This window comes from Peromyscus eremicus, chromosome 11, assembly GCF_949786415.1.
Source record: "Peromyscus eremicus chromosome 11, PerEre_H2_v1, whole genome shotgun sequence".
NCBI lineage: Eukaryota > Metazoa > Chordata > Mammalia > Rodentia > Cricetidae > Peromyscus > Peromyscus eremicus.
In genome coordinates, this window is record NC_081427.1 from 54010278 (window position 1) to 54037231 (window position 26954).

Below are 26954 nucleotides of genomic sequence, written 5' to 3' on the forward strand. Positions count from 1 at the left end.
GCTAGCCAGGAGTACTTATCAAGACACTTTAAAAAACAACCATCACACCCACCACACAACAACAACAACAACAAAAAAAGACAATCACAATGAAATACAATTTGTACTGGAGTTCAGCAAACTTTAACTCACAGCCATGCTTTTATCTCCAAGCACACCAGGCCCTAATTCGTCTCTGATTGATTCAAGGTAAAGTTTGCTTCATTGTGAACGATTCGTGGTCAAATCCACGCAGATTCGAAATCAAGGAGTCAACTGTTCGGCTATTAGAGAGAAAATAGGTCCGCTACGGTAGCAGTGTAGAGGGCTAAGGGGATTAGAAGTTTGTTACTCTGTTTCAACCTTGAATGGATGGAATTGCTCTGAGGGGTGGAGCTCCGGGGTGAATTCTGAACACGCTTTCTAGAAATTCCTAATTGCGACTTTCAACATCACACAAGCCACCTAATTTTGGAAAGTAACACTAGCTTCCCTGATTTTGATAGTTTTATTATTATTACTTTTTTTTATTATTTACACCCAGCATTGTGCGAACATTGCTGCCTACTGGACAAAGCTGGACGCCCCAGGGTGGACACAGGGCAGACAGACTTAACCACAGCTCCGCAGGGAGCCTTTCCCGGGACGACGGGCCATGTCCGCGGCTCACCGCTCTCCGGTGCAGCTCCCAGGCCGCCACGAAACGCAAAGAAAGAACGTGGAGCCCACCGAACCCGCACCCTCGCCGCGTGGGGGGGGGGGGGAGAGAGAGAGAGAACTCGGCTGCGCGTGCGCAGAGACGCCGAGCCCGCTCCCTGAGTTCCGGCGGAAGTGGCGACGCGTCACTTCCGGCCTCCCTCTAGCTGCCATCTTGCGTCCCCGCGTGTGTGCGCCTTATCTCAGCTGGTCTGCCCGAGACCCCCTGAGCGCGAACCCTAGTCCCCCGCGCGGCCCCATTTCCACTCCGACAAGGTACAAAAAGGCTGTGGACGCCGGCGGGGGAGGAGGACGGGAGCGGGGGCGGGCCGTGCCCGGCCGGAGCGAGCCAGGGAGGGGACAGGGCTGAGGCGAGAGAGGAAGGCGATGCGACGGACAGGCGCTCCCGCTCAGGCTGACTCTCGGGGGCGAGGGCGAGCCAGGGGCGGCTGCCCCGGGGGCGAGGCGACGCCGTCTCTTCCTCCACCTCTCGGCGGAACCCGAGGACAGGAGCCTCAGGTACCGCGAGGCCTGCGGAGAGTGGCCGGGCCGGGCAGGCCCTGGCTAGGCCGAGGCCGGCCGGGGCCGCGGGCGGGCGGGCGGGCGGGCGGGCGGGCTGGGGGGGAAGCGGGTGGAGAGGGGGGGAGCCCGAGTGTGGGCCTGGAAAGGGGGAAGTGGCGGGGAGGGGCGACAGTGCCTGGCCTCACCCGGCTCGCACCGGGCCGACTGGGGAGAGCTTGGGAGGGTGGATTTGGGATCCGGGCCGCAGCCCGCGGAGGCCGTTCTCCGGCGGGCGTCTTGGGGAATAACGAGCGTTGGAATGGAGGGAGCCCGACCGTTCTCTGCTGAGGATTTCCTCTCTTTGTAGATGAAAGAAACGATCATGAACCAGGAGAAACTGGCCAAACTTCAGGCACAAGTGCGCATTGGTGGAAAAGTAAGTTTTTTGTTTGTGTGTCTGTGTTTTTGGTTTTTTGTTTTTGTTTTTGTTTTTGTTTTTGTTTTTTTTTTTTAGTTCCCCTTGCGTTTCTCAACGTCGTTTTGTCACTCTGCTTGGCAAGGGAAATTCGCAAAGCTAGCACATAAATCCAAGGGAGACGAGATAGATACAAAGAGACGTGGAGGCTGTACATGGGGGGGGGGGTAATTGAGTAGAGAAGAAAATAACACTTAATACGCTACTTTATTTGTGTGGTTTTAAGATTACAGCATATAAACTGAAGAGAAAAGTTTATTTAATTTTATTAATGGGGGGAAGTGTCCTCCCTCTCTGCCAAATCCTTTACCCTTGACTTATACAAAATTGGTCCCCCCCCCCCTTTATTTTGAGCTGTGCTGGAGATCAGCCACAGGCACACACTAGGCAAGCTCTACACGAGCACTGCATTCCCAGCACCCCCTTTTGTTGTTGTTTAAATAAGTTAACCAAATGTGTTGTTTTTTTTTGTTCTGCATAATGCTTACTTTTATTTTTGTAAATTAAGACCTTCTGCAATGCTTTCTGAACTAAATGCTCAACAAGGTAATTGTCCTTTTCCAGGGTATTTGAGGATACCTTCCTTAATTGGTGTATTTTTGGAATTCAGGAACAGTTGGTGTTAGATTGGAAAATACTACCCAAGCACATGTCTTTTTTGTAATTATCCAACGGTGGGAGGAGGAAAATGTTGGCTGATTGGTTACTCCTGGTGGGTACTGAGCTTAATGGAGACTCTTTACTGAACCTGGCGTTTGGTTCGATAATCTGAAGTCCACTCCAGAGGAAGATCTCCCGGTTTCGTGTGTTGTGTTAGCACATTCCTGGTGTTTGACAAGGTGTGGCAGCGTGTTGAATCAGAGCTTGTCTTTACTTGGTAAAGCTTGAGGAGCTTCCATAGGTCAAGTGTGTTACCTATTAAATTGTAGTGACTTTAAACACTTACCTTCAGGAGAAGAGTCTGCACATAGGTTAAATAAGACACAGCTCTGCTAAGTTAGTGGACTTGGCCAGCATAATAGCCTCCTGATTTGCCTTTGCTGACAATTGTAGTCTTCAGTTTCCATTCCTTTACCTTAAGGCAGTAGCCTTCAGGTGCTAGGCGGGGCCTGTTTCTTTCAGGATAGTTTTTGGAGTAATGTGCTTGTGTGCAAGTTGTTTCTCTAATCACTAGGCTTTAACTTGGAGGGGCATCTCCAGGGAAAATGAAAGCCTTCCAAGTTAATCTGATAGAGGAGACTTTGTATCTAGTATTTTCCCAGCCAAGACAAAATGTTTCCAGTCATAATGTGGGAGCATTTTTCTGTACCTTTTCAGAAACCTTACAGTATCGGTGAGTTTTGAAAAAACTTAGAGAAAAGCAGTGTTAGAGTTACATACTTTTAGGGGAATATTATTCAAGACCATTTCCAGTGTCTAATGGAAAAACAATTCTTTATGTAAACGTAGTGAATTCTACATTTGTGAAATCTATAGGTGGTGGCCTGTATTTTAGAATCTAATCTTTTCCTGTTGGTATTGTACTTAGTGTTATAGAAGTCTTTTCAGACTGTACAGTTGGGAGTGCCTACAGTTAGTGCAGAGTTGAGGCTTTGAAGACACAGATGGGAAAGTAGCTTGAACGGGATTTTGAAAATGAGTAAGAATAACTTAAGAAATAAAGTAGGAAAGACAGTGATGCTTGTGGAAGTCCTCAGTTGGATGATAAAGAAGAGCCTCTTACCTGGGGAAAAGTAGAAACATGCACTAGGGAGGGAGCTGAGCGATACCGGGAAGAGGGGTAGCCTGTTCTCCCTTAAGAACCTCAAAGAGGTTTATTTGGCTGGGAAGATCTCTGTGGGTTAAGAACTTTAGCTTTCTACTCTTGGCTGTAGTAGACAGCTGTATACAGATTCGTTGGTTATTTTGTTTACTATCCCATCTGTGAGAATTAAGGTCTTGATTTAGGTTTTGTTTAGGTTGGCACTTGCCACCTCTGATCACTTTTTAAAAGACTTAAAATATTAGGACTTGTAAAAGATATTTTGTATCTGACAAACTAGTGCTTATGAAGAATTCATAAGCCTTTCCTTTCCCGTACTTGCATCTTAACCTGCCTTTTTAACTTCATAGTGTGTGAGTTCAGTAACTATTTTTTAATTTTATTATGTATTTGTTTTTTATTTGAACCTGGCCTCACTGTTTTTCCCTGGTTTGTCTGAAACACTTCATGTGAACTAGGCTAGCCTCAAACTCAGAGGTCTATCTGCCTCTGCCTCTTCTTCCTGAGCACCGGGACTAAAGATGTGTGTCACCATGTTCCATCTGGGTACTCTTGTACAGAAGCAAAGATCTGAAAAGAATTGGGATAGACTGCTGTGGTGTAAACGTTACTGCCTGCCCTTTTCCTCCTACCAGGGCACTGCACGCAGAAAGAAGAAGGTGGTTCACAGAACAGCCACAGCAGACGATAAAAAACTGCAGTTCTCCTTAAAGAAGTTAGGAGTGAACAATATCTCTGGTATTGAAGAGGTCAGTGTCAAAGCCTGATGTGACGGGAAAGTTTTAATGGTCGTACATTAAGTAATTATCTTGCCCCTGCTGTTGTCAGTGTAGTCTATGCCCCATTAGATGTTTGAGTGTCGAGGAGATTGGGAAGCCAGAAAGCTATTTCCAGGGAAATTGTCACCTGTACTTCAAAGGGGGAAACCTCAGAGATAGATTTTAGTTTAATAAAAACATTGATTTTTAAAAGAATCTTTGGTGACTGTTACTTATAATAATCGTATTTTCTTTCTTATAGGTGAACATGTTTACAAACCAAGGAACAGTGATCCATTTTAACAACCCTAAAGTTCAGGCGTCTCTGGCAGCAAACACCTTCACCATTACAGGCCACGCTGAGACAAAGCAGCTGACAGAAATGCTTCCCAGCATCCTAAACCAGCTTGGAGCGGACAGTCTGACTAGTCTAAGGAGACTGGCTGAAGCTCTGCCCAAACAATGTGAGTATCCATCCTCAGAGTCACATTTGTGTGATCTCGGGCCTCAGAATTGCTGAGAATGTCTTTAGATGTAGAATATCAGCTTATTTACCTAAAGGAATAACAAACACCCCTTTAATTGTTTTTATGTATTTGTGTTTCCGTACACCAGACACTATAGCAATGTGTCTAGTTTTCTGTCATCATTATACTTGATTTAGTGGCTGTTTACTTTTTACCCGCTTACTAGCTTTGAATCATACCAAAAACTTTTATCTTTATTTGTTAGAGATGAAAAACTGATAATTTTGGGGTTTGCTGGTAGTTGAGAATTGACAGGCTGGGCATGGTGACCCACACTTGGTAACTAGAGAGAATAATAGGGTTCAGGACCAGCCTGGGCTACAGACATGCTGTCTCAGAAAAACAACATTCCGTTTTCTTATTTATAATCGTTGTGTTTGGTGATTTCTTGGGGGGGGGGGTCTCTTAATTATTTATAAACACATAATAAATTATTGTTGATGTCAATGATAGCTGCCAATATTTTGGTGTTTCAAATTATAGTTTGATTGGGGATTTTGTTTAGGGCAGGCTATAGCCTAATTGACTTACATGTACATCAGGCTGTGTTCTCTTTTGATTTCTGTTGCAGTAAACACCATGACCAAAAGCAGCTTGTGGAGAAAGGAATTATTTTTTTTTTCATTGCACTTTACAGTTCATCTCAAAGGAAGGCAAGGCAGGAGCTTGGGGCAAAAACCATGGAGGAATGCTGCTATAGTGACTCATTCTCAGGCTCAAATTCATAGCCTTTTTTCATTGTTATATGGATATATGTATACGTATACATTCCTAAATATACCTGCTTATATGTATGTTTTCAGGGCTGACCATTTAGCCCTAGACGGGCTTTTTTATATCAGGCCAACCTGCCCAGAGATGGCACTAATGTACAATGGGCTGGTCCCTCTTCCATCCATTAGCAATGAAGAAAATGCCCCACAGGCATGCCACTAGGCTGATCTGATGGAAGCAATTCCTCATTTGTGGTTCCTTCTTCCCCCTGGGTGTCAAATTAACCAAGATTAGCTATCATAGGTGGCGTGACAACTTCATGCTCCATGTTTTGGCTTAAAAATTAAGAATATGAATGCAGAAGCAAGTAAAGAAGTTTATTCAGTGGCTTGATATCTCCTCAGCTGTTTGTTAGATGCTGACTCATTTTATACTTTTATTGGGGGGGGCATCAAAATGTTTTAGGCCATCTTGAACTTCAAGATCAGCTTTTGAAATTCCACTGATGGCTGTGCAGGTTAGAACTGTTGGCTCTTGGAACTCTCCTTTCTGTTTGATGAAAGTGGTCTGGGTGTGATGGCCCATGACTGTAATGCCAGCCACGGAGGAGGCTGAAATAGGAGCATTACAAAGTGGAAATGTTTTATGTGTTGAAGGCCTGGGCAGATTAAACTGTCTTATTTGTTTATTAAAAATAAGCTGGGTGGTAGAGTTCTTGCTAGCTTATTCAAGGCCCTGAGTTCAGTTCATAGTATCTCAAAAGGGAAAGGGGAAGAAAAGAGGAACAATGGATATTTAACAGTTCAAAGACGCTTTAAATTTGGCCTTTTTGTTTGTTCTTCCATTTTTGGCTTTTTGAGATAGGTCTCTCCATGTAGCCCTGGCTGGCCTGGAGTTCACTATAGTCTTGCCTTTGCATTTGAAGTTTTGTGGTTGATAGCTGTGATGTCACCACATTTGAGTTAATTTTTTGAATTATTTATTTCAGTATTTATTGGGCTTTATTCCGTGCACAGAATATTTAGGGAACTTGCTGGCCTCTTCTTTTGCTTCCCAAAATAAGCCTGACCATAATTTGGTGTGTGGTTTTATCTATACCCTGAGCATTCCCTACTCTCACTGTACCGAGTTACTGTCACCTGTGTTCTGGTCATTTGTGCCCATCAAAATTTCATGTTAATGGTACTATAGGTGAAACCACTTGCCATTGTGAATGTAAGTTGTAACTTGGTTGGTGTTTATTGATCTAAAGAAATGGGCTGGTTACATTATCATTTTTCTTTCACAGCTGTGGATGGAAAAGCACCACTTGCTACTGGAGAAGATGATGATGATGAAGTCCCAGGTAAGAATCACTTTGACAAGGGAGAAAAATGAATCTTTGCTGCAGGAAAAAAATGCCAGGATGGTGGTGGTGAGTTTAAGCCAGTGAATGTGGGGAAACAGGGACAGGACCCTCACTTAAGAACTGAAGCTACTTTGAAACATGCTGGTTTATTAAAAAGCATGGAGAAATTTAAATATCTTGGTGTGGATAGTCTAAAGAGGCAGAGTAACTTGGTTAGCAGTGTTTTTCTTTTTTATATAGTTTGTTTGAAACATTGTTTCAGTATGTAGCTCAAATTTGAGAACCTGACTCAGCCTCTTGAGTGTTGGGATTACAGACTTGTGACACCTTGTCCAACTGAATTATGTTGAGTTTATGTCCTGTGGAAGCATCAAAAAATGCATACAATTTTCCACTTTTGACAAATATCCTTGAAACCTTGGAGAGACTCAGATCATGTCATGGTAGTCTTTAGTTCTGTTCTGTTGATCAGTGAATTGTAGTTGGTTCTTAACTGAGGAAGGGAGGATGAGTGATAAACAGATTAGATTGCTTTTTTTTGGAGCTGAGGATCGAACCCAGGGCCTTGCGCTTGCTAGGCAAGCACTCTACCACTGAGCTAAATCTCCCACCCATGGATTAGATTCTTAAGCATGATGCTCTCTGTCAGCTTGCCAGACCACACTTACCTACCAAAGTGGTCTCATTGGAGGTGACAAGCTTAAATGTGAGATCATTTCCACAAATATGCGTTATTTTGTAGAATTGGCTTTCTTTTTTCCAGGATAACTGTTTGATTCTTTTTTAGATCTGGTGGAGAATTTTGATGAGGCGTCTAAGAACGAGGCAAACTAAACTGAGGCGACTTCTGAAGACGGTGACACCTGCAGAAGTTACAGGAGCTGCTATTTTATATCATGACTGCTTTTTAAAATTCTTTTCTTTATGGATCTGATAAAATCTAGATCGCTAATATTTTTAAGCCCGAGCCCCTTGGACACCGCAGCTCTTTCAGTTTTTGCTTAAACACAATTCATTCTTTGCAGCAAATTAAGCTGAAGAAGCCTGGGAATAAAGTTTGGAAAAGGGTTAATAAAATTCTTTGCCTAGTATATGGTTTGTTTATTTTTTTGACACTGATCTATACATAGTGAGCAGTTGTCTGTAGAAAGTTGGTCATGGTGTGGTCATACTGATAACATTTGGTGAAAATTCAACAATTGGTATGAAAGTGTTGGAGAGTTGCTTCTTCACCAACCCCGAGGGCTTCCACGCTCTGTGTGGTGGATGTGCTAAGTGGACAGGATTCTGGGGGTAAACCAGGGTGCTTTTTCTCTTGGTGGTGTTTATTGTAAGTATATAATGTCTTTATGCATCTTTTTGTTTTTGTTTTTCGAGACAGTTTCTCTGTGTAGCTTTGTGCCTTTCCTGGAACTCCTTCTGTAGACCAGGCTGGCCTCGAACTCAGAGATTCACCTGGCTCTGCCTCCTGAGTGCTGAGGTTAAAGGCGTGCATCACCACCGCCCGGCGCATCTCTTTTTAAAGTTTTTTTTGTGTGTGTGTGTGTATGTATCTTTCTGTGCACCATGTTCATGCCTGGCATCTGCAGAGGTCAGAAGAGGGTATTGGATCCCTGAACTGAGCTTACTTATATACATGGTTGTGAGGCTCTGTGTATGTGGGTGCTGGGAATGGAACCTGGGTCTTCTGGAAGAGCAGTAAGCGCTCTTAACTGCTGAGCCTTCTCTCCAGCCCTGGATTTCAGTTAACACATTTTAAGAGGTGTGAACTAGTACCTCCATTTTGTATGTATAACCTGATACTTTCAGTTACTAATTTCCAAGGCTCTTTGTTAACGTACGCTATAACTGCCACCATAATCGGAATATTGACCAGTTCCATCATCCCCAGCAAGTTCCCGCAGCTGCTCAGCTTTCGTGCACACAGGAGAGCTGAGAATTGCCTTTACTGTAAAATCGTTTTAAATGTATACTGTGGTTCACACTTCCCCCTTTAAAGTGCTGTACAGCTGCATTCCAGAATTGCTGTGCAGAGTTAGTTGTGCCAAATGGGAAGGTGGAACTTGCAGTTATCCTGTCATTCAAGGTAGACTGCTACAGTAACAAGGATCCTAAGGTCTCAACAGCTTAAAAAACCCTAGTTACTCCAGACACTTATGGGTAAGGTTGGTTGTAAACATACTGCATCACAGCTTGCCCGGTGATGGGGCACTCCCTGATTCCGGCATAGGAAATAGGGTAAATCTGTCCCCTGGGAAAACTGTTTTAGAATCCAAGCAAATGGAATGGCTAAGCCCGAGTGCTGTGACAGGGAGCTGAGAGTTGGCACTCCTGGGTAATGTTGCCATTTTTAAGTAGCGGAGTTAGAAACATTCTCAGTTCATCCCAGATGTCAACTCTCAGGTGACAGTGACATTTTCTGAGTTTGTGGAGATGGCTGCTGGCTGTGATTTAGATCTATAGGAAGGGTTTCCAGCTGGGTCTGTCCCAGTACAGAAGTTAAACCTATTTTGTCCCTAGCCAGAGACGATTCCTCAGCCTCTGCAAGTGTTGTGATTGTTCACTGAGTAACCGTGTGTTGGTAGCTGTGGGTTAATAAGGAAACAGTTACATAATCTCCATCAGGAAGAGCTTTGCTCCAAAGGCTCATTGAATTTGATGCCTGGTTTGCTTATGCTCTACTTTATTGCAGGAGCAGCATTTAATTAGAACCTTGCCAGCCTTGTGATGGAAAAGGTGGCACATCACCAGCTGGGAAGTGCTACACATAATTACCACAGATTACATCAGCCAGAGGAGGCACTGTTGCTGGGGTGGCCATGGGGTTGTGGAAGGACTGTCTCGTGTTTAGAGTAGCTGGTATTGGTAATAGCACAGTCTACCTTAGCCTTGCAGTTTTTCTTTGTCGATAATTTCTGGGGCTACTACTGGTGAAGAGCAGCATAATCACTTGTTTTCCTAATTATTAAAGTCTTAAAGGAGGGCCGTGAACAGATGAAGAAAATGTAAGATGTGAAATTACTTGTCTGAGTGAGTTTCAGCCCCTTTAGTAGAATAAGATTCAAACCCAGGCCACTACCTACCGGGAAGAATTTTAGGCCCTGGCAGGTTAAAGAAGACTATTGTCTTGCTGATGACTTCTTGGCTGTTGGTTAAGGCTGGTTTTCTCCTAGCCATCAGGAAAATGCAAATTGAACTACTTAGAGGGAGCACCTTGCCCAGTCAAAATGGCCACCTTCAAGAAACGTGACAGCAAATGCTGGCAAGGATGTAGGAAAGAGGAGGCCTTAATTACAGTTGGTGGGAGTGCAAATGACTACAGCCATTGTGGAAGTCAGTAAGGGTGTTTCCCCAGAAAATAAAACTACCATATGACCCACCTGTACTATTCCTGGCTATATATACTCAGAGAATTCGGTATCCTACCAAAAAGATACTTGTACATTCAAGTTCATTGCTGCTGTGTTCACAAGGGCAAGGAAATGGACCAACCTGGATGCTCATCCACAGATGGGTAATGAAAACTGGTATATGTACTCGATGGAATTTTATTCCACTGTAAAGATAAAAAAAAAAATCCAGGAAAACGGGTGGATCTAGAAAGCACCTATTAAGCTAGGTGACCCAAACTCAGACAAAAACTACATTCTCTAATATGCAGATCCTAACTTGTAATACATACCTGAATGTAGACATGAGCATGAATATAAAGCCTTCAAAGACTAGGAAAGAGGGTAAGGAGATGTTGAGGAAGGGGTGGTGGGGTCTTGGAGGAGACTACAGGGAATGTTAGAGTGTGGAGGCTATCTACTAAAACACTTTATTAGAAAAATGCCATAATGACATCTTTTTTTTTTTAAGATTTTATTTATTTATTTATTATGTATACAGTGTTCTGCTTGCATGTATGCCTGCAGGCCAGAAGAGAGCACCAGATCTCATTACAGATGGTTGTGAGCCACCATGTGGTTGCTGGGAATTGAACTCAGGACCTCTGGAAGACCAATCAGTACTCTTAACCTCTGAGCCATCTCTCCAGCCCCCCATAATGACATCTTAATACTTTAAGTGCTAATTTAAAAACAATTTTTCAAAACTTAAGATCTGAAACCAGGGCTGTACACTAGTGAAACAGGCATCTCCATCTGAAAGTTCTTAGGGTGACGGTCTTCATCCTGGTTAAAAGTACACATGTGTGCTTCCCACAGAACCCTGTGGCTATTTGGAAACAGGTTTAGAACAGAGACCTAAAGCTGCAGCTGCATTCTGCCTGCTTCCTTTACTAACGGGGGTACAGGTTCTTCCCTACCCTACATTCCAGGAAGGTAAACACAGGAGACAGACACGCCACTACTTTGAAAGAAGTCTTAAGACAAAAACATTTTTCAGCTTTTCCAAAACCACGATTCTAAACCTAATCATTGCACAGGTTTTCATCACTCCAGTCAGCACAGTCTTGGATGCCGTTTCTGCAGCGACTTCTGGGAATGCAGGCACAGTCAGCGAAGAAAACAGTATCACATCTCCAGCCTGAGCATGCTGGGCACTGCGAAACTAGACAATTGTATTTATTTTTAAAAGCATAACTTAAAATGTCAACTGGGGAAAAAAATAGCCCTTTAGTTTTAAAAAAAATATTAGTGAAACTATCTCATGGGAGAACTGCAGATGATTATTGAAGATTCTATACATAGTTTGAAAAGCCAGAGACGATACTGCCTCTCCCCATCAGCCCAAAGTAAACATACTGACATACTGCATAAACAGGGAAGGGTCCCCTTGAGTTGGGGCAGTCAGTCAACAGGGGAACCAGGTCTTGGCTAATTGGCAGTTAGCCAGAAGCAAAAACCTTCTGTGTGTGTGTGTGTGTGTGTGTGTGTGTGTGTGTGTGTGTGTGTGGTTTTTTTTCGAGACAGGGTTTCTCTGTGTAGCTTTGGGAGCCTGTCCTGGAACTAGACCTGTAGACCAGGCTGGCCTTGAACTCAGCAATCTGCCTGCCTCTGCTTCCTGAGTGCTGGGATTAAAGTCATGCGCCACTACTGGCCTGTGCCACTGCTGGCCTGCAAAGGCCCTCTTTACGCTTCCATCCCTTTGTTACAGAGCCAGACTTCTTAACTACAAGAATGCATTTCCATCCTATCCACCACTGGCGAAGAGCTGATCTTCCATTCTGTGTGTGTTTCTGACGAAGCTTTGCAATATATCAATTGGAGCCATCATGCCCTGGAACTGTGTTTACCGGCTGGGGCCTTGCCTGCCTGTGAAGTGGGCATGGGTGCAGCTCAGTGTTAAGCCATGTTGGAACATGATAGGGACAAGGATGGAAGTGAGGAGGAGAAGACAAAGTTAGCAACTAGTTTTCTGAGAGCTGAAGCATTGAACAAACCCTCCGCAGATCTTCCAAAATTGCCAAAGAAACCCAAATGAAAGTTGATAGGAAACAAGAGCTTTCTATTGAGAACCTTTTCTTGTAAAACTGACTTTGTTGACGTCTTTGCTGGAGAACTCGTCTACTTCAAACAGACATGAACTAATGACATGTAGTTCCTGCCCTCTTCTTCCTCCTTCCTCGACATTTCTTCCTCCTTCCCCTCCATTTCCTCCTCCTTCCCCTCAATTTCTTCTTCCTCCCCCTTCATTACCTCCCCCTCCCCCTCCATTTCCTCCTCCTTCCCCTCCATTTCCTCCTCCTCCCCCTCCATTTTCTCTTCCTCCCCCTCCATTTCCTCTTCCTTCCCCTCCACTTCCTCCTCCTTCCCCTCCATTTCCTCCTCCTCCTCCACTTCCTCCTCCTTCCCCTCAATTTCCTCTTCCTTCCCCTCCATTCCTTCCTCCTTCCCCTCCATTTCCTCCTCCTTCCCCTTCACTTCCTCCTCCTCCTCCATTTCCTCCTTCTTCCCCTCCACTTCCTCCTTCCCCTCCATTTCCTCCTTCCCCTCCATTTCCTTCTCCTCCCCCTCCACTTCTTCCTCCTCCCCCTCCACTTCCTCCTCCTTCCCCTCCATTTCCTCCTTCCCCTCCATTTCTTCCTCCTTCCCCTCCACTTCCTCCTCCTTCCCCTCCACTTCCTCCTCCTTCCCCTCCACTTCCTCCTCCTACCCTCCTTTCTTCTCTCCCTTTCTCCCTCCTTCCTATTTGTTCGGGTTTGGTGGTGGGGCTAGAACGCAAGCCAGGACAACCCTCAGCCTGCCAAGCCTGCTCTCCACCTCAGAGCTGCCTGCCCCCCAGGGAGTGGTGGAGTTTCTTCGTTTGTGGAGATAAACACCCTTCAGAAGGTTTCTAAGTTAGAGCTTACTTATGTAATTGAGGTGTAAGGGCGGCCACTCCCAGAACCATTAGAAAGATCAACCATGGGCTTTTCATTTTTACCTGATTCGTCTGAGCAGTCGCCACAGTCATTCCTTGTGTCACACACCCTGTCCACATATATCCATGTCTTCTGGTTGGGACACTTGAAAATCAAGTTTTGTGGGAGACTGCTGGGCATTTGACCTATATTGTACAAATAAATTATTTCTAATGGAAAAATTATTCATGAAAATGTTTACTACTACTACCACTACTACTTTAAAGACAGGGTCTTACTGTGTAGATCTAGCTGGGGCTAGCCTTGAACTCAGAGACCCACCTGCCTCTGCCTCCCAAATGCTGGGATTAAAAGCATGCACCACATTGCCCAGCCCTGGCCACTGTTCTTTACTTTCGATAATTTGCCCACTGTTGTGGAATATTAGTTGAAGATGTGTTACATTTGTTTATGCTGTGGAATATTTGTTTAATGGTGCAAAGATATGTTACATTCTTTTATGTTGCATTTGTTTAATTCTGTGAAGCTGTCTTACTTTGGCTGTCTAGAACACCTGATTGGTCAGGCAGGAGAGAGAAGTAGGCAGGGCTGGCAGGCAGAATAAATGGGAGGAAAAAATCTGGGAAGAGAGAGATCTGGGAGTGAGAAAAGAAGGAGAGGACACCAGGGGCCAGCTACACAGCCAGCCACCGAGTAGGAGGTAAAGAAGATATCTAGAAGAGAGAAAGATAAAAAGCCTAAAGGCAAAAAGGAGATGGGATCATTTAAGTTAGAAAAGTTGGCTAGAAACAAGCCAAGCTAAGGCCGGGCATTAATAAGTAATAAGACTCTGTGTGATTTATTTTGGAGCTGGGTGGTGGGCCCTAAAGAGTAAGAGACTAAAGACAACCGACTACAGTCCCCCTCACCACAGTAGGCAGCAGACTCATCCCCTCCATCATCGCAGTCCATCTTGCCATCACAAAGCAGAGAAGGCAGCAAGCAAGTCGTGCGGTCCTCACACAGGAAGCCTGGATGCTGTGAGGCTGTTCTGCATGGGTGATACGTCCGGTCTGAAAGACGGAAGAACGCTGGCTAGCCTACCCTCCCTGCTTTGTGCCGCTGTCCCCATTATTTCTTCTCCTTCCTTTCTTTCCCACCCAGACTCCAAAACTCTGCAGGCAGAGGCCTCCTTAACTTGTTGGTTCTTCCTTTCCCCTCCAAACCATTGGCATCTGGCAAACAAGTGTAGGCTCACTCCCGGCAAGAGGTAATAGCAGGCAGCTGAGGGGTGAACAGGCCTGGTTCCTGGTGTGAGCTTTATGATGGATTGGGTATACAGTCCTATTATTTTCCTAGCTGAGGTAAGAACAAAGGTAACTTTGTCAACCTCAAGGTCATATTGTGAGTCAAATTAAATTGAGATTTTTTTTTTTTTTTTTGCGGGGAGGTCTTGGACATTGAACTCATGTTCTTGCCCATCCTGGGCAAGTTATCTACCAGTAAGTTACAACCTAGCCTCTGATTAAGATGACGATGGTGAGCGATGATAATGTTGAGACAATGTGTCTTAGCTCAGACTGACCTTCTAATCACTGACCTTGAACGTGATCCTCCAGTGTCTACCTCTGGAGTACTGTGACGACAAGTTTGTGTCATCAGTCCTCATGTTTGCGGTGCTGGGGACAAAAATCTAGGACTTCCTACATTCTAGGCTACTATTCCTAGGCTCTATTCCTACTTTACCACTGAGCTACACCCTCAGTCCCCAAATGATAGTATTTTAAAATACAACAGAATCTACTTATTTGAAAGGTCTTTTAAAACATCTCAAGTGCTATGGAAAAAAAAATTAAAACCTGATGGAAGTTAAGCTACAGAAACACTGGTGTGTATCAGGCTTTTTCTTTCACACCATCAACCAGCTCCCAAACTCATGACATGGAGACTTTTTAGTTATGAATGCTCAGCCTACCTTAGGCTCGCTTCTGGCTAGCTCTTTTAACTTAAGTTAGCCTGCTTCTCTTCATCTACCTTTTGCCTCAGGGCTTTTTACCTTTCTTCTGGATATCTTACTTTCCTGCTGTCTCCATGTCTGGCTGGCCGCTGCCTAGCTTCTGCCCTGGGTGCGTCCCTCTCATTCTCCCTGTTCTCTTCTTTCTTCTTTCTTTCTTTCTTCGTCTCTCAAGCCTAGATTTCTTCTCCTGTTTATTCTCTCTGCCTGCCAGGCCCCACCTACCCTTGCCTAGCTATTGGCTGTTCAGCTCTTTATTAGACCATCAGGTGCCTTAAGCGGGCAAGGTGAAGCAAATGCCACACATCTTTACCTAATTAAACAAACGCAGCAGAAACAAATGTAACACACCTTTACACAGTTAAAGTAATATTCCACAACACTGGTGACACTTGTGTCTCAGCATCGTTGTGTGTTCCCCCCCAATCCCTTAAGACTGTGCAGAGTGGCGGAATATCTGGGGCACTTGGTTTGGAGTTTGCTTGATGAGGGCGCATTCTCATTTTGAACAATTAAGAGGCAGATAAAACCAGGTCCAAAAAGTGCTGGCATTGTGGGTTTAGAATCTTTATTCTGGTCATCTGAAGGAATTGGTATCAGTTTGGACCCTCTGAAGAACTGATGCCAGGATGGGATGAGATGTGACTCTGTGGTGGGGAGTTAGGACCTGGGGCAATGTCTATAAAGGAGAAGGGAGGGGTCAAGCACAGGCAGGGAAACTTAAAACCTAGTGCTAGTCTAATGCCCATGGCAGGACAGGCTTAATAAAGGCCTGTGTGTGAAGAGTCCCACATCCTGCAGGATGGGCTGGTTCCAGTGTCTGCCCAGTGCTGACCTTGGCTAGGCTGTTTAGGAAAGCAGGGTGGTAGGTCCCGAGTCTAGCAGCTGGGGCTGTCCAGTAGAGATCCGGGGGACGTCTGAGTTTGGTCTTAAACCCCTTAGGAGTTAACCAAATGAGCAATGGAAGAAAAGCACAGCACAGCACAGCAAAGTCACACGCTGGGTGGAAGTGGTAGAGGGAGCATTGGTTATACATGTGTGTACACGTGTGCGTGCGTGTGTGTGTGTGTGTGTGTGTGTGTGTGTGTGTATGTGTGTGTGTATGTATGTATAATTGCAGTGGTCACATGATGCTGGACCACTAACACCATTTCTTGACTACTCACGCTGAGGCTTTGTTTTTAATTTTTACATTTATTTATTTGTGCACGTGTTCACGTGTGCATGTATGCACCCACTAGCCACAGTACTCATGTGGAGGGCTAAGAACAATTTGCAGGAGTTGATTTTTCTCCTTCTGCCTTGTGGGGCTTGAGGATTGAGCTCAGGTCACCAGGCTTGGCAGGAAGTGTGCCCTCATCCACTGAGCCATCTTCAAGCCATTTATTTTTTGTTTGTTTGTTTGGTTTTGAGATAGTCTTGCTATGTAGTCCAGGCTGGCTTGACCTTGTGACCCACCTGCACCTCCCCATAACACCCTACCTGGCTTCTCAGTGTTATTTTTCATACTTCTTCCTCACATGCCTCAGGTTTGATGCGAGATTAAAGTCCATGTCCTTTCTATCCCTGAAACAGTCTAACTCAGGGTTCCCTACAAGGCTCAGCTCAATTTCAGTTCCTTCATTCCCATGGCCCTTGTCTCCAGTCCTCCATGATTTCTCTCCTGATTAACTTCTAATGATCCACTCGCTATTCCACCATCCGTGGCCCTATCTAGAGTGGAAATTCCTTGAAGGTGGAGACCATATCCTGTGTACACTTCAGAGTCAGGCTGACCTGGGTCAGAAGGCAGGCTTGTTTACTTCAGAGCTACGTGATCCAGGGCACGTTGTCTCCTCTCCCCCAGCATCTGTCGTAACTGCCGTAACAACAGGCACCGTGCAGGAGTTGAGAGAGAGGATGTGCAAAATGGCTGATGGATGGTGTGTGGTGACACATACCTGTGGGCTTCGTCAGTATCCCGAAGGTGATCCCAACAGCCATCGCTGTAGCGACAACTCCGAGCACAAGGAATGCCACACAGGAAGTCACAAGGCATTTTCTGGTGGGAAGGCAGCTGTGACCTGCCACAGCAACACACACAGACATGAAAGAGCAAGTCATTACAGAGCAGGGGCCCCCGTGAGAGACAGTGGTCACCAGCCAAGCGTCATCCATGACTTTCTCAGTATAGAATGCCATTAGTACAGTGTTTTGTTTTGTTTTTCCTGTGTGTGGCTTCCTATCCCACCCTCTGGGAAGCCAGCGGCATGGTGAATGAGGGCCTCTCTGGCAGATGGATGATGAGGTGGCAAGAAGCTTAAAGGAACAGGACTGTAGTTGGTTGTGTTTTTGGGTTTTTTTTGTTGTTGTTGTTTTGTTTTGTTTTTTTGATTTTTTTTTCTCTGTGTAGTTTTGGTGTCTGTCCTGGATCTTGCTCTGCAGATCAGGCTGGCCTCGAACTCACAGAGATCTACCTGGCTCTGCCTCCTGAGTGCTGGGATTAAAGGCGTTAGTTTGTTTTTTTTTTAATCTTTGGGGGCCTACCATCCAGCTCCCAAATAAATACATGGATGAAGACTTATTTGTTGTTGGTTGTTTTTCACTCTTAAGCGCTTTACTCTTTTAGGGACCCACCACCCAGCTCCCAAATAAGTCACACACAGAGGTTTATTTTTACTTATGAATGCCCGGCCTTAGCTTGGCTTATTTCTAGCCAGCTTTTCTCAACTTAAATTATTCACTACCTTTTGCCTCTGGGCTTTTCCCTTTTTCTATTTCTGTCTGTCTTTCACTCTTACTCCATTGCTGGCTGTGTAGCTGGGTGGCTGGCCCCCTGCGTCCTCCTCCTTCTCTAATTCCTTCTTTTCTCCTCTTGCTCCTCCTAGATCTCTCCTTCTGTTTATTCTCTCTGCCTGCCAGCCCTACCTATCCTATTTCTCCTGCCTTGCTATTGGCTGTTCAGCTCTTTATGAGACTATTAGGTATTTTAGGCAGGCAAAGTAACACAGCTTCAGAGAGTTAAACAAATAGCATAAAAGAACGCAACACATCATTAAATGTGTTTTTGCATCATTAAACAAATGTTCCACAGCATAAACAAATGTAACACATCTTAAAAATAATATTCTACAACACTTATTCTTACTTATGAATGCCTGGCCTTAGCTTGGCTTGTTTCTAGCCAGCTTTTTTAAACTTAAATTATCCCATTTCTGTTTAACACATTTTGCCTCTGGGATTTTTTTCCTTTCTTTATTCTCTATATATCTTTCTTTCCTTCTTACTCCGTGGCTGGCTGGGTGGATAGCCCCTGGCATCCTCCTCTCCTTCTCCTTTTCTTGCTCTTCCTTTTCTCCTCTCCTAGATTTCTCCTTCTATTTATTCTCTCTGCCTGGCATCTCCACCTATCCTTCTCCTGCCTAGCTATTGGTTGTTCAGATCTTTATTAGACCAATCAGGTGTTTTAGGCAGGCACAGTAACATAGCTTTACAGAGTCAAACAAACAACATAAAAGAATGCAGCATATCTTTGCATCATTAAACAAATGTTCCACAGCATACACAAATGTAACACATCTTAAACTAATACTCCACAACTCAGGACCCACTGAGGTGAAGTGACTCTTTAGGTGTCAGTGACCTCAAACTTGTCTTCTAGTCTCTAGCTAGTGGGGGATACTTCTGCTATGACATGGTTTCCAAAACCTAGTTTTTAGGCTACCCATATCAGACTATGTAAGAAAATAGGGATTCCAGAGCTCTACGCCGGATCTGCAGAAGCAACTCTCCACAGGGCTAGATTAGGTATGTACACATCTGATGAGCGCAGACCTTGAGAATAGCAGTTCTATGTCAAGACAAGATGCAGACCACAGTCCTGGAGCACATAAGGTGTTCCCAGGCCAATCAGGCACTGAGAGGGAGACCTGTCCAACTAGGTGAATTGGTTCACTAAGATGAGAAGAGGGCTCAGGTCACTGAGTCAGAGCTGTATCACTTTCTGCAGACAGTCCTGCTCACCTGACCCTGAGACGCCTCTTGGCCAGCCTCCCCGACCTAGCTTTCTTTGCCCTTGTGTCTATGCAGTACATGTTCACGGAAGAGAAAGAGAAGTGTTTTGTATTCATAGAACTCTTCCCAGGCTCTAGCCTTCTGCCATATCAAATCTGAACTATAGCAAATACAAAATTAATGCTTTGCATGCTGCCGTTCACCAGGGCTTAGGTGTTAGCAGCTCTGCCTCGCGCTGTGAGTGTTCACCGTACTGCTGAAGACTTAGAGACCCCTAGTGGCACAGTGGAAGAAGTGCAGGAGACCGCAATTAGAGATTCCACAGCACAAATTGCAGTTAAGTCTCCCTGTCTCCACTCAGACAGGACTGTTAGGTGTCGGGGCTGAAGAGCTCACAAGGGCGGTCTGTCCTGGCCTGCGCTGCTTTTCCTCTCATGCAGTCTAGGCAGCACCCAATGCAACCCAAGCTATGCACTCAAGAGGGCAGCAGAGAGCAACTAGTGATCCCGGATTCAGCTTCCTCCTGCCCAGCACTGTTTGCGTGTTAGGGAGTCTCACAGGACAAAGACTGGGCGGACCCGGAAACACATCGTACGCTACTGTGGGTGACAGGTTAGCACCTTCAGAGTCTTTGGATGTAAATCTCCAGCCGCTTGCCTCTGCCTCTGTGACGGTGTTTTCCCTTTGGTACCCAGGCAGGGGTGTGGATGCTTTCAAATACCCCACCTCACTTTCATCAGGAGCCTGCGAGATGGCAGCTTTGATAGGAGGAACAGACCCCAGAACTGTGAAACTTGCCCAGCTTTTAACACTTAGTTTGTGACAGTATTGAACTTCGAGCCAAATGTCAAACAAACAACACGGTTTAGCGTTCCTTGTGGTGCTCAACTACACAGCATCTCTACACAGTTGCTCAAAGACCTAAAGCTTCTCTTAAGAATTACAAATTCAAGCCAGGTGGCGGTGGTGCATGCCTTTTAATCCCAGTACCCGGGAGGCAGAGCCAGGAGGATCTCTGTGAGTTCGAGGCCAGCCTGGTCTACAGAGCGAGATCCAGGACAGGCACCGCAACTACATGGAGAAACCCTGTCTCAAAAAAACAAAACAAAACAAGAATTACAAATTAGAGCCTGGTGGTGGTGACTCATGCATGCCTTTAATCCCTGCATTTGGGAGGCAGAGGCAGGCGAATCTCCGGGTTCGAGGTCAGCTGGTCTACAGAGCAAGTTCCTCCACAGCCAGAGCTACACAGAGAAACCCTGTCTCCAAAAAGCAGAACCCAACAATTTTTTTTTTACAAATTTGTCTTTCACTATAATGGTACCCTAGCACAGACTGACACCTTCAGATGACACCATCGTTCTTGGCTGTCAGGACTGGGGGGGAGAAGTTTTGCTTTTGCCGAACTGGGAACAGGCTGGGATGTCTTTTCTGGTCCACATAGACATTGTCGGTTGGAGTGTGACGCTCACATTATAAAAACAGGCTAGATTATAAGATCAAACATGACTAATTAACCCTCAGGTGGCTGTGCAGTTCCTGCAAAACATCATCCATCACGTTACATGAGCATTTAAAATTTCTATTTGATTAGCTTTGTGGAATTTGATTTTTAACCTTGTCCTGTAATTACATATCAATTGCTAGGGTTTGAACGTTTGTGTACCTCCAACATTGGTATGTGAGAAAGTGTTTAGATTGAAGAAGGAGCCTCTAGGGCAATCTTCCTAATGATGTGACCCTTTTATACAGTTCCTCATGTGGTGACCTCCCCACCATAAAATTATTTTTATTGCTACTTCATAACTGTAATTTTGCTACTGTTATGAATCATAATGTAAATACTTGATATTGCATATCTGATATGCGACCCCTGTGAAAGGACCGGTTGACAGCCCAGGGGTCATGACCCACAGGTTGAGAACCACTGCTCTAAAGGGACAGTTCTATCCTCATGAACAAGAATAATGTTCATTAAAAAAAAAAAAAGTCAGGACTTCAGAGATGGCACAATTCAGCTTGCACTCTTCGAGGCTGCAGAGGAAGAGTCCAAGGGACCAACCCCTCATCAGACACTGAAGCTGCTGGGGCCTGGGTCCCAGCCTTTCCAGACTCTAGAACTTCAGTTACAAAATATCCAGTCTGCTGTATTTTGTTAAGGCAGCCTGGACAGACTAACTGAGGCATATAAAGCATGACATTTATACATCATTTATGATCTTGTGCGTTGAAATAACATAATAAAATTAAAAATGATGGCAACATGGTAATTTCCCAGCAGCACAAAGTAACCGTTGATTATGCGCCTTTGAGGAACCAGAGTCCTTGCTGGCCTTTCCCACTAGAGGGCGCCTCATTAGTGAGTACTGGCACCTCTCTTCAGTAACATAAACCCCAATTCTTCCCTTACTGCAACCCCACCTTCAGCTCAGCTTGGCAGATTCTTTTGAGAAAAATGTTGGCTTCGATGTAGTGGAATTAACTTAGTTTACACAAGAAGGGCCCGGGGATCAGATGGGTAAAGTGGTGGTATAATTCAAGCTCACTGGAGGGACACAGACCCCACGGCAAGAGTTCAGGGAAGGTGAATCCGAAACTATTCCCCACGGGGCTACCGCCATCCTGTTTCAAAGTAGAAGACAGGACTGCAGGGGCATGGCTGGAGGGGAGATTCCTCCTGCAGAGTTCCGATAGGCCAACGAGGCACCAAGAGTGTTAGCGTCGGAGCCTTCAGCATGGGATAGGTTATGGTGGGGAGCTGAGGAAGTCCTGAGTGAATGTGTATTGTTGGCAAGGACCAATGCCGCAGACTCATGGGGGCTGGCAAAGCCTTCCTGGGGTCAGGCTCAGGTCAGGCAAAGCCTCTGGTCCGTGGGTCGAGGTTGGCAGTGTACAACTCCTGAGACTGAGACTGCTCCTCTCAGGGACCTCCGCTGTGCTGTACATAGTAAATGTGCTGACTTTCTGAATTGTGTCCTTGTTGGTGTCTCTCCGTCAGATCCCAGCTTTTCTGTACCCATGTCTGTCTGTCCTCTATCTCATCATCACCCCAGACAGGGTTCCACAACCAAGCTAGGTCGGACAGGGCAAGCCTGATGCTGGACTTGCATCCGCCAAGGAACATCCGGGTGACCTCCAGCAATGGCTACCCCGCCCATCCCTTCCATCCCGCTTCCTTCCATACCACTCCCCTTTCCCTAACATACCTGGGCCTGCAGGAACACTTCCCCGACATCCCTGAGGAGTATTTACAAAGCTTACATTTCTGGAGCCTCAACCCAAAGTTGAAGCATCCAGAAGCAAGGCCAGGTAATGTATATTTAACAAGTGTTCTAGGTCATTGTTGTCACCCGGAAAAAACAGGGTTAGAAGGGCAGGCTCCAAGATTCGTGGTCAGCATAAGCTCCTGGTTCATTGCACATGCAAGTGTGAGAAGCTGACCCTGGAGTTCCTGTCAGTCAGTCAGTCACACTAAAGAGAGAGCTGTCAGAGGGTTCGTGAGTCACTCACCCAGGCTGAAGGACCTGGAAAAGCAAGATGGGCCTGTCTTACTCAGAGGAGCACTCCTGAGAACTCAGGAATGTGGTGTGTTAAAAGGATGTGGGGAGGTTTACCGGGGAGACAGAGGCTTGGGGGCACCGGGGTGGCAAAGAGCAGCAGGGAAGTTTCCTGAGGCTGAGGCAGGTGTGTGGAGGAGATCTGAGTCTGCAGTGGAGGCCACTGTGTCTGCGGAGCCGGCTCTGCCCCTTCAGTTCATCAGAAAGGCATTGGTCCAGCTTGCTGTATGCACTGGCGGTGGACTCTCGCGGTGGCATGTCCCGACATGGGAGACTGTAGTAATACACTGTACGTGCCTACAATAAAGTACTGGAAGCAGGCTAAGTTTATAAAGAAAACAGGTTTGTTTAGCTCTGGAGTGCAAGGGCATGGCAACAGTATCGGCTGAGCTCCAGTGAGGACCTCGTGACATCTCATAACAGAAGATGTCCCAACGGTGTGCCTACGTGTGAGGGGAAGAGATCCCATCTTGAAACAGAAAGCCAGAGCCACTCAGGGATCCAGCTGGTTTCTACAGCAACCAGCTCTTATCAGAGCTCAGAGGACCCATGAGAGTTCTCTTAACCCTTTCCATGGACTAGCCCTGGGTGTAAGAACTTCACATTTGACCTGATTTCTAAAGGATCCCCCAGCTCTCAGCTCCACCACAACAGGAAAGGTCCCAGTGTGTGAACCTTTGGGGACAAATGGCATCCAAACCACAGCAGAAGTCTCAAGTTCATGTTGGATCTCTGTGGACTGTGGCATTGTCCAGTCAGAAACAGACATGTGGAGATGAGGAGTGAAATGGGACAGTTATTATGAACTCTTGTTAAGACAAAAAAGGCTTCGTCCAAAACAGTTGCAGTAGGCAAAAAGACAGACCTCAACTCTATGTATCACAGAGAGAGCTGAGCATTGTATAGCCAGCATGCAGAGTGAGGACCTCAACTCTACGTATCAGAGAGAGAGCTGAGCATTGTATAGCCAGCATGCAGAGTGAGGGGCCAGTTAATATGACATGGCATAATGGCATATGACATTGGTGGGTGAATTGTCAGAAACTGCTTTATGTAAGATCTTGTGCTAAAACTGAGCTTAGCAAGTGCAGTGGTTTGGATGAGAATGCCACCCTCCCACCCCCACCCTGCTCATATGTTTGAATGCTTGGCCCGAAGTTGGTAGAACTGTTTGGGAAGGATTAGGAGGTGTGGCCTTGTTGGAGGAGGTGTGTTACTGGGGGTGGGCTTTGAAGTTTCAGAAGCCCCTGCCATTCCCAGGTAGCTCGCTCTCTCTCTGTTTTGAGTGACTGCTCAGCGCCATGCCTGGCTGCTATAAGTTGTTTTGGTCATGATGTCTCTTCACAGCAAAAGTACAGTCACTAAGACAGCAGGCAGAGGTCAAGGAGTGGGCCTCCTTACAGAGTCAGGTGAGCATGACTGTGGTTTAAAGAGAGAGTCTTTGTGTCAGGGGTCGAAACCTCCTTCAGTTTGGGTAAGTCAATTACAAGGTAGTGAGACTGAGTTTCTTTCTGCCAAGCTAAGAAGCTTTAGGAACAAGACACCATCCTTAGGTAGGTGTGGAAGCTGGACTTAGTTCTGTTGGCTCAACAGAGTGATATAATAATAGTAAGACAGTCACAACTGCCACCCACTTCATCCAGTGCTTACTGTATGCCAGTGACTTTAGGTCCATTGTTTCAAACCCTCAAAACAACCTTGCCAAGACCAGTCCTTAGCTTTACGTTGAAGAAAGGAAACTGAGACTTTAAAAACACCATGAGAATCAAGAGTTGGATCGGGATTTGATTTTAAAGCTTCACATCTTTTCACTGTGTGGCAAATCTCATACATAAAGATTTTAAATGGAATCACTCCTAAGATGAATGAGTAAATGGACTAAAATGGGTTCCCAAATTAACGGACGCAGTCTTTGTCCTGAAGGATCATGTAATACTGTGTTTTATTTATTTATGGGAGCAGGGACTCACTGTGTAGCCCCAGTGTGCCTGAAACTAGCTCTGTTGGGTAGACCAGCCTGTCCTTAAAAAGTCTCAGTGATCTGCCTGTCTCTACTTTCTAGCACTGGGATTAAAGGTGTGTGCCATCAGCTTGTCTGTCTGTCTGTCTGTCTGTATATTAGGAATGGTTCCTCAGCTCTAAGGTTCTTGCCTCTCACAGCAAGGCTGGGAAACCGTGGGCAGCTGAGACCTCGGGATCCCTGGGAAGAAGACAGTGCGCTGTACCAGTGTCCTGGAGTCACTGGTCAAAGGGAAGAAAGGGGAGAAAGCTTGTCACGTGGACAGACCCCTTTCTATCTCAGCCTGCAGCCTGTGGCATCAGGCTGTTCCCAGAAATACACCATTGACTTGAGCTCTTGCGTGGCCAGGAATATTAAGAACTAACTCAAATTTGGCTCCAACTCTAGCGGAAAAGGATAAACAAAATCTTTCCAAACTGGGAAACTGCTCAGGATTATTTCTCTTGCTTTTCCAGCTCATCAGAGCCGAGCTTTTCAGCTCCAAACCTTTGTCTTGCATTCTTTGTAATACACGTCTGTCTTCAGCTGCTCAAGATTACCACAAACTCAGCATTTTTATTCTGGGGTCGCTGATTGGCCTTTTACAAGTCTTGTTGACATTTCCGCTGCTTTTGAACTATTGCCTCTTTCTGTCTCCATGGAATGGGTCAAGTCTTATTCGCTTCTCTGAAGACTGGCTGGCTTTTCAGGGACCTTCCATTATACTGACGTGTGTGCTTATAAACTATGCAGTGAGGACAGACCGACAGACGGCTGATGTGGAGGATAAGGGAATCACTTTCTGCCTAGTGCCAAGTCTATTTTTTGAGTTTCTAGGTATGCCACAGACTATGGAAAGTTCTAGCAGTGCTGATGTGTGATAGCTCACGTAACAGTAAATACCTTTAGGAGTTTCCACGCTTGTTGGTTATGGAGAACAGAGTCTGGCAATCAGCTTCAGGAGAGCGAATCAACCTTGGTTCTAAGAAGACAGGGCAAAGGTGTTCCTGTTCCCTTCCTTTCTCAGATGTTAGCCGGGACAAGAGGAAGGAGAGGCAGAGTGTGATTTGTGTGCAGGAAAAATGGCTGACACACTGTTTCAGCCACGGTACACGGTGACTGGAAGTGGAAAAAGGAGCGACAAGGACCTCACCGAGTGTGGTTGGGTGATGGCTAAGGACCTTCATGATAGTGTGACAAAGAGCCCGACAAGCAGTCCTCTCTACCTTCCACACTAAGCAGGGTCATGTGGGAGTCATTAGGGGTGTTCCTTGAGAGTTTATCTGGAGAACAGCTGGAATTTAGGTCCTGTCTCTCTCCAAGCAGCAGGGCAACTCAAACTTCAGCCTTGATTTCCAGAGAACAAAGGAGCACTGGGTTTGGAGGCCGCAGGCACGCTGGAGGGTAGAGTGAGGCAGGAAGTAGGAAACAAGTTGAGTGCAAGTCTACGGGGCCTCAGAAGGCCAACTCAGTATCTGTCTTCATGGTCGAGGGCGAATGAACCCTTCCCTATAGAATAAGTTCGGCATGTTTTAACAGCCAGAGGCCCCAAGATCCCACCCAAGCAGAATGTATCATGTAGTGGACAGCTGTTCTGTCTATGACCTTGAAGCACCGCCCCTAGAGATGCAGCAGGTAACCGCTCCACCTGCCTATGACCTTGAAGTACATGTCCCTAGGGCATGGCCTCTTGGACCCTTGGCGTGGCACCACAGACCCTTAAGACCTGAGATGCACTTAGGCAGGTCTCTTGCTCCTGGTTTTGGAGACAGGACTATGTCAGTCGGCCAGAACAGTGTTCCAGAACCTGCGACTATTCTGCTATGTACAGTGAGTTTTTCCCTAATAAATCCCTTTACCTGTTAAACAGTCTCCGTGGATTTCTCCTTATAGTATCAATTACTTTTTTTTGTAAAGCACCATGACCAAGGCAAGAATTCCAGTCTGTCGTGATCATGTCAAGGAAGCGTGGCAGCAGATGGGCCTGGGGGCTGAAACAGCAAGCTGAGAGCACACAACCTAAACCACAGAGAGTAAACTGGGAATGGAGTGTGGCTCAGAAACCCCAACGTTCAGCCCCAGTGACACACCTCCTTTGGCAAGTCCACAAGCCAACAGCCACCATCAAATTAAATGGAGAGAAACTCAAAGTGATTCCACTAAGATCAGGAACAAGACAAGGCTGTCCCTCTCTCCATATTTATTTATTCAATGTAGTACTTGAGGTTCTAGCTAGAGCAATAAGGCAAGTCCACACTTCCTAAACTTCCCCAAACAGTGTCGCCAACTGAAGACCAAGCATTGAAACATCAGGACCTATGGGGGGGGGGGGGGTTATCTCATTC

The 26954-nt window shown here is 45.7% G+C and overlaps 1 protein-coding gene across 2 annotated transcripts; it reads left to right on the forward strand.

Annotated features, from left to right (window-relative positions):
• The first annotated feature begins 817 nt into the window (after positions 1 to 817).
• On the forward strand, positions 818 to 7851 carry Btf3 (basic transcription factor 3). 2 transcript variants are annotated; one of them, XM_059276459.1, is made up of 6 exons: positions 818 to 951; positions 1544 to 1612; positions 4049 to 4162; positions 4434 to 4635; positions 6701 to 6757; positions 7548 to 7851. In XM_059276459.1, exons 2-6 carry the CDS (start codon positions 1544 to 1546, stop codon positions 7592 to 7594), a joined length of 489 nt encoding a protein of 162 aa, XP_059132442.1. In that variant the 5' UTR covers positions 818 to 951; the 3' UTR covers positions 7595 to 7851. The 2 variants fall into 2 exon arrangements, with proteins under 2 accessions (XP_059132442.1, XP_059132441.1); XM_059276458.1 differs by lacking the exon at positions 818 to 951 and adding an exon at positions 958 to 1194.
• The last annotated feature ends 19103 nt before the right edge of the window (positions 7852 to 26954 follow it).